Genomic DNA, 7,500 nt, shown 5'->3' on the forward strand with positions numbered 1-7,500 from the left:
CTCTCTCTCTCTCTCTCTCTCTCTCTCTTTTAAAAATTTCTGGTTCTGTCTGTCTGTCTATTTTTCTTCTCTCTATGTCTTTGGTGGTGTCCTCCGTCTAGGGGTCAGGCTTTTGAGCCAGCAATCGTGAGATGGCGGGCTCGGGTTCAGAGCTCAGCTCTGTCCAACCTTGTAACCTTGGGAAAGACACTTTACACGAACCCTCCCTTTTGGCTCGGTCAAAAAGAGACGAAGAAAGTCAAATTCCGAGGTCCTGCCCCCTCACTAACATTACAGTGCTGAAAGCTATACAAGGTTTTACTTCTTTCTTTCCCTGCGTGTATCTCTCTCATCCCCCCTACCCCCCCTCTCTCTCTCTCTCTCTCTCTCTCTCTCTCTCTCTCTCTCTCTCTCTCCTCCTCCTCCTCCCCTCCTCCTCCTCCTCCTCCTCCTCCTCCTCCTTCTCCTCCTCCTCCTCTTCCTCCTCCTTCTCCTCTTTCTCTTCCTCACCCCCTCCCTTTCTCTTTCTCTCTCTTCCCCTTCCTCTCCTTTCCGCCTCTTTCATTTCACTCCTTCTCTTTCTCGTACTCCGTTACCTTTAGTTCTTTGTTCTTTGTTCTTTCTGTGATACCTTATAAACATGTTATTTTTACATACCCCCCCCCCCTCTCACATCTTTATAAACCTATAAACTTTCTTGTCATAAATTTATTTGATATCACAAAACTTCACTTCGTTTTTCGAACACTATTTTCTCTTCTACTTGCGGGCTCACAAATGACAATGCCACGCCTTTTTAAAAACGATTTCAGCGGCGGGATAAGTCTTAACATTTCTTCATGTTGATAACTTTCTAAGGCAGACTGTTAGCTAGTTTTGAGATGAACGAATACTTGACCTTAGTAAACAAATTTGTTTAACTCGATACTTACAGGACACCATTTTTAAACTAAAGACAAACTGAAACAACTTTTGTCACAGGCAGTAAGTATGAGACAAAAGATTCATGTTCAATTGTTGACACACTCGACTACGTAAGCCGTTGCCATGGAAGCGGTGGCCATCATGAACATTTGATATAATTTTTTCCCCCACCATTTCTTGTGTTTAACTTTTTAAAATTCTGTAATTTGCAAATGTTCACAAATACATAGGTGCTTGGAGCTGGCTATTTTGATTTTTGATGCAATATTTAAAAGTATTTAAACTTGTTCTCAAAGTTGGGGATATGGAATTCGATATTTTTGGCATGAAAAAAAATGTTTTAAAAGTTCTAAAGCAAAACGTAAATAATTAACCAGCCAAAAGTACAAACCATTTCTCCAACTACATGCCAAATTTCAAGTCTCTGAGTTTGGAAAATAAAAAAATGGTGGGGAAAAAAACCGGCATAATATGTAAGCAAGAAGTGGTGAAAAAGTGTGTTTTGAGAGAAACAAGGTTAAATTATATTGAACATGTTCGTACACAACGAAGAACCCAACAAAATTGAATTCTATTCATGTAAATCACTCAGCGACCTGTCCATATAATCTAGACTGAATGAGGGATCGGAAAATATAAAAAGTCAAAAGTGCTCAGAATGAGTGAAAATCACCAAGACCCGACCCGCGAGCCCTCTGCAACAAATGCACAAACGTTTAAAGAAGAGGACAAGACAAGCGTTTGGAGTCTAATGAAATTTGGTTCAGCCCTAACATCCCCGAGTAAACTTAAGCTATAATAATACAAATAATAATAATAATAATAATAATAATAATAATAATAATAATAATAATAATAATAATAATAATAATAATAATAATAATAATAATATGATAATAATAGTAATGAAAATAATAATACTAATGATAATCATGACAATAATGATAATAATGAAAATAAGAAGAATAGTAATGAAAATAATAGCAATAATAATACTAATGATAATAATAATAATACTAATGATAATAATAATAATAATAATAATAATAATAATAATAATAATAATAATAATAATAATACAAATTATGATAATAATACAAATGACAAAAATAGTAATGAAAAAAATAATACTAATGATAATCATGAAAATAATGATAATAATGAAAATAATAAGAAGAATAGTAATGAAAATAATAGTAATAATAATAATGATATTAATGATATAATAATAATAATAATAATAATAATAATAATAATAATAATAATAATAATAATAATGATAATAATAATAATAGTTTGTTCATTATAATTTGATAATGACTTTTACAATCAAACTAGGAAAGGAAGTTGTAGACTTTGCAACTATCTCAGATTGCTGTTATGCGAAAGAGAGGAAATCAAGGAAATAATAGCAAACGACTTCAACTGATCACAAACGCTACAATTCACTAAATCAGCGCCTTTCCCTTTCCCAAAGTGGTGCATATCTGCCTAAGCAAAATGTGTGGTACGACGCAGTGGAATCAGGCTCTCGTTATTTTGGGGGGGCATATGGAGTAATCTTAAAGACTGTACATTTGCTCTTCCTTTGTTGAAACCCCCCCCCCCCCAACTAAATGTCCATTGATCTTGAATAGAAGTCGATATATTTGCGAGTAAATAAGGTGTAGGTCTACTCAATGTTATCAGAGGTATCAGAGGGAAACAAGCGAGAAAATGGTCGTTAAAATTTGGTGACTTCCAAAGCTATAGTGTCCTTGGACACCTCCGAATTTACGTTTTTAGTCACTTTGCTCAACGTTTTTCCAGTAAAATCCTCAAGGATTTTTTTAATGGACATGAAAGGTGTTGAGCCCAAAGCAAACTACAACAAAACAGTTGATAAAAACTGTCAAATGGGCGGACACATGTCGGTTTCTTAAATTTCATTATTTGAACGAGTGCCTAGTTTCACCACGCTGTGACACACAAATATGGGTAGTTGGTAAAATTTCTTAGGGCTTCCTTCGTCACATTCAAACCTTTTTTTTTTTCGCAAAGAATTTTCCTCCAAACAGGGCAGTTGTGGTCTCTTGGGCCAGTGTCAGTGTTAGGGTTTGAGTGTTGTTTTTGTGGCTACGCCTGCTTTAGAAACTAAGTTGATATTTTTTCTACCAACATACCATGGCTTTACACCACTGTGATCTGTTGAGACAGAGAGCTACCCATTCATCCACACGGATGGAGCAATCTTTCAGAAAAGTCTAAGAGTCTCTTTCTATCATTCTTGTTATTTATTTATTTACATGTAGGCTATTTATTTATTTATTTATTTATGTATTTATTTATTTATTTATTTATTTATTTATTTATTTATTTATTTATTTACTGATTGATTGATTGATTGATTAATTCATTGATTGATTGATTGGTTGATTGATTGATTGATTTGTTGATTGATTCATTGAATTCTATTGGGTGGGGGGGGGGGGAAGGAGGGGTGGAGATCAAACTTCATAATATATTTGAAAACGTTAGTCGTCAATTGAACCTCTTATTTCCTACTTTTCTCTCCCAGTGATATGGCGGCCCAGCAAAAAGAAAGCTGTTTGGATAATCAGCTTGTCTTCCAGAAAACTTGAAGGTTTACTCGCCAAGTATTTCTACGAACTTGTGAAAGAACGTTTCAGTAAGACGGATGTCCTCCTCTTCCTGCCCTGGGCTCATCCCTCCGTTGAAAATGATCCAACTTCTGCACGCGATAGGGATGTTTTCTTCAGTATCCAAGACAAAATTGCACGGTGCGACTGCATGATAATTCTTTCAGGAGCAGATAAGTTTTCAGGTCATGGGCCTGATGGGGGAGAACCCGGAGCAAGGCTGAAAAGTATGCTTCAAAAGGTCGACACACGCTATACTGCCTTAGTCGTATTTGATTTTTCCTATAGCCCTTACGTTAGCCAAACGCTTGACATACCTGCCCTCTCAATATCTAGCGAGAGTGTTGCTGGGTTAGGACGAGAATTGCGCAGACCATCTCATCATGGCTCTCTCGTATGTCGAACGGATAACTCTGAAGTTTCAAATCCTCTTCTTGATGGTATTGAGAATCAATATTTACTACCTCGCGACCGTGAACAATTCTGTAAATTTCTTGTGAGTCATTTCAGTTCCAAGTCGAGCCAAAACCTGGAGCTCTTGGCAACGGTGGGGAGCGGCAAGTGGGATATCATCTTCAGTTTGGCCTGGAAAGTGAATGAGAACGCTGAGCAAGGGGAACTCCTGTTTGAAAATGATGTTATCACAATTTACTCTGACAATGAACACTTTACCACTGGGGCCCGTCAGGAGGAGTCTTCCAAATACTTCCCACAGTTGAAGAAGTTTATGCTTCCATATAGGTTACACGATGGACCCAATGCCTGTTTCAGTCCAGGCGAATTTCAAGAAACGTGTAAAGAACGAGAAGATGCTAACATACAATCCTCTGATTCCGATAATGGCAGAGGCGACATGACTTCTATTGAACAACAGATCAAACTAGATCTATTACAAAACTCAAATTCGAGTGGCTACGAATCAAATTGTGAATATTTTAGTCAACCCTATATTCATCAGGATACCCGGTTTGAAGGTTCTGGAAACGCTGCCTGCTCAGTTGCCCCTCAACAGGAGGAACGTGAGAAAGTTCCACATGATTTCGCTACGTCCATCTTTCCTCCCAGGGAGATTCACTGTGACTCTGACTCTGATGACTGGGCCTAGAGGAACTGGATGAACTGGGAGACGGGTCGCTCCCTCAGATTACAAAGTTATGTCTGCTCAGTACCTAGTTTTGAGAAATTTGACGTCAAAAGGTTTGGTCTTCACAATATTATTTCAAGCCTTTTCGAATGCAATTCTGTGAATTTCTTGATACCGACTCAGAATAATCTTACGATTTTGATAGGGCAGATAGAGATAATGCTTAGAATTATAAAGTTCTGTCAGCTCAGCACCTAGTTTTAAGAAATGTGGAGTCAAAACTTTTGAGCATCACAATAATATTTCAAGATTTTTCGAATGCAATAATAATTCTATTAATATTATCTGGATAGTGACTCAGAATAATCTTACGATTTTAATAGGGCAGATAGAGCATAAAATGGTTTCTGATCTCATGATCTTAGAAACTCAAAACGGTCAAAATCATCAGATAGAACTTTGTAATTCTGGGGTGGTGAGATGTCTGTAGCGCAATAGTTGGACTCTTTGCCTTGCACACAAAATATGATTTCGATCCATTGTCATCATCGTCATCATTGTAAATAAAAAAGCAGAATAGGGAGGGAGAGTCTTGAATAATGTTTGGTCAGTGAATATAAATTCTCAAGAGAATGTTAATATTCAAACAATCATCGTCATCATTATCATTGCTGTACAGTAGAGAAAACATAGACACTTTCAATATTTTCATGTGGTTAAGAATTTTGTTTTAAAAGTCTAAAAAACAGTTCAATGTCGGGCTTCCTCGAACCATATACTGGGAAGAACTGAAGCTCAGAAAAACATACATGTTTATGTACCCCTTTCCACCTTGTTGACGTCAACAAAGATAGTAACATAGCAAGATGGCCCACTCAGCTAAAAAAGTGTCCGCCGGAAGTCCGCTCTTTTCTTCAGATGGCGCTGCAGTCTGTTTTGAAGCTCTCTTTCGTTTTTCCAGAAGAAGAATAGGAATAGCACCTCCTTGCGTGCGCAGATCGACTGCTGTTCATCAGCAGTTCAGGTTCGTTCAGTGCGGAGTCTTAGGTTTTTAAAAATTTTAATGACCTCTCTCCTTTCATTCTAAAGTCAAATTAAACGAAGAAAACAATCACTCATTCCTCCGGAAGAGGTATTTTGTCAGCGTAACCATTGAAAAAAAGCGTTCTTCCGAAATTTATCCAAAAATTTGCTAGTTTCACTTTGATTTTTTAAACTCCAGTAGGGTAACTCTGTTCGCAAAGGGTACGCATTTGCGAAGAGGGCGCCACCGAATTTTGGGGACAATTTTTTAATTGGCCCCAAAGAGAGGAGTGGCCCCTCATGTTATGTAGACTCTTTGACCTCAACCAAAATGTATTCATGTACATTTAGATAGAACATTAACAGGATGCATTTTATATTTACACCTTTGATCTTTATTTCAAATTTTAAAAATAAAAACTATTGCATATTTTTCACTCCTATTTTAGTTCTAATCTGGCTTCTAGCGGTCTCTGCTTTGGGGAGATAACTGTTAATTTTAGTTTTTAGGCCAATATGGTCCAATTAACTGTGTTAATTAGGCCAAGAACGAGGTCAATAATACTTTTCCTTCCTTTCTTTTGTTTTCTTTTCTAAACTTTTCACTGACTCCCCCCTTCCCCCTCTGAGCTGACGTCATTTGTGAACAGTCTCTAATACATGTCATGATTACGTGCACTGCTGATTACTGTCGCCGAAGGTTGAATGGTAAAACGCATCAACTTATAAACCAACACACGTTTTGGGTGCACTTCATATATCACTGCATGTTCTGTTTTTATTTTGAAATTTTGCCCAGGTGGCATACTCTTATCGATTTTAGACCACCAAGGGATCTTTAACGTGCGCTACTTGCACACGGGACCTCCGAGATTTTTCGCCCTTCTCCGAGAAGGCTAGGTGTAGATCTTTCCGACTAGAAGATCAGGGGTGTGGCTGAAAGACAGCAGTAAGGAGTCAAGGAGTAATAGTTGAAAGGCTGCAGAAAGAGTCAGGGGACCAGAGGAGGGGGCAAAGGAGGTGAAGGGTGGCGGGGGTGGGAGGAAATTGAGACGAAAGCAGACGACAGAACATTGCTAGAGAGCAGGAAAGGAGGGGAAAGGGACAATTTTAGAGATGAAAATGTTTCTGTCGTTACCCGGATTCGAACTCGGGACCTTTGAATGGAAGGCGAACACCTTAACCTCTAGGCCACGACAGCCCCCAAAGTCTCCCTTAACTTAATCAAGATCAGGTCTCCTGCGTGTTACAGCATCGTAAAAGTATTCAAAATAATATGCTTTGCAACGAGATTAGAATATGTTGTTTCTTTGTTCAGCATTTCAGGAGCGGAGTGATCATCATCATCATCCAGTGCCAGATCTGCGACAGACATCGGCGATAATGGTTCTCCATTCATTCCTTTGCTCGGATGCTTTCAAAAAAGCTACGTTTCCCTGACCTTTCCCTGTTACCCATTTGTTTAGGTTCCCTGTTGTTCTGGGCCTACCCCTGCCTCGCTTGCCCTCAACTTTGCCAGTGAGAGCTAAATGTCCAAGACCCTTATGTCTATTTAGGTGTCCCAAAAACTGCATTTGTCGTTTCCTGATTGTTTTTAACATTGAGCGTCTCACGTCGGCTTCATCAAGCACTACCTCATTTGATTTCTTTTCCTTCCACGATACTCTTAGCAGTCTCCCAAGAAACCACATTTCTGTTGCTTCTATTTTGTTTTCACTGTCTTTAGTGATTGTCCAGCATACACAGCCATATAATATAATGGTTGACCAAACATAGCATTTCAAGACTTTCATTTTGGTGTTCATTGAGATGTTTCTATTTTTTCAGGATTGAGTTCTCTTTATTGAAACT

At 38.1% G+C, this 7,500-nt stretch overlaps 1 protein-coding gene across 1 annotated transcript in view; it reads left to right on the top strand.

Annotated features, from left to right (window-relative positions):
- Positions 1–4,827, top strand: part of LOC106011117 — a gene marked incomplete at its 5' end in the record, with an annotated part of 22,232 nt that extends 17,405 nt beyond the window's left edge. Inside the window, 1 exon segment of the mRNA XM_013079607.1 lies at positions 3,458–4,827. Within this exon segment, the coding sequence (XP_012935061.1) occupies positions 3,458–4,647 (1,190 nt within the window).
- Positions 4,828–7,500: the final 2,673 nt, after the last annotated feature.

Source organism: Aplysia californica, unplaced genomic scaffold (genome assembly GCF_000002075.1).
Source record: "Aplysia californica isolate F4 #8 unplaced genomic scaffold, AplCal3.0 scaffold00057, whole genome shotgun sequence".
NCBI classification, from domain to species: domain Eukaryota; kingdom Metazoa; phylum Mollusca; class Gastropoda; order Aplysiida; family Aplysiidae; genus Aplysia; species Aplysia californica.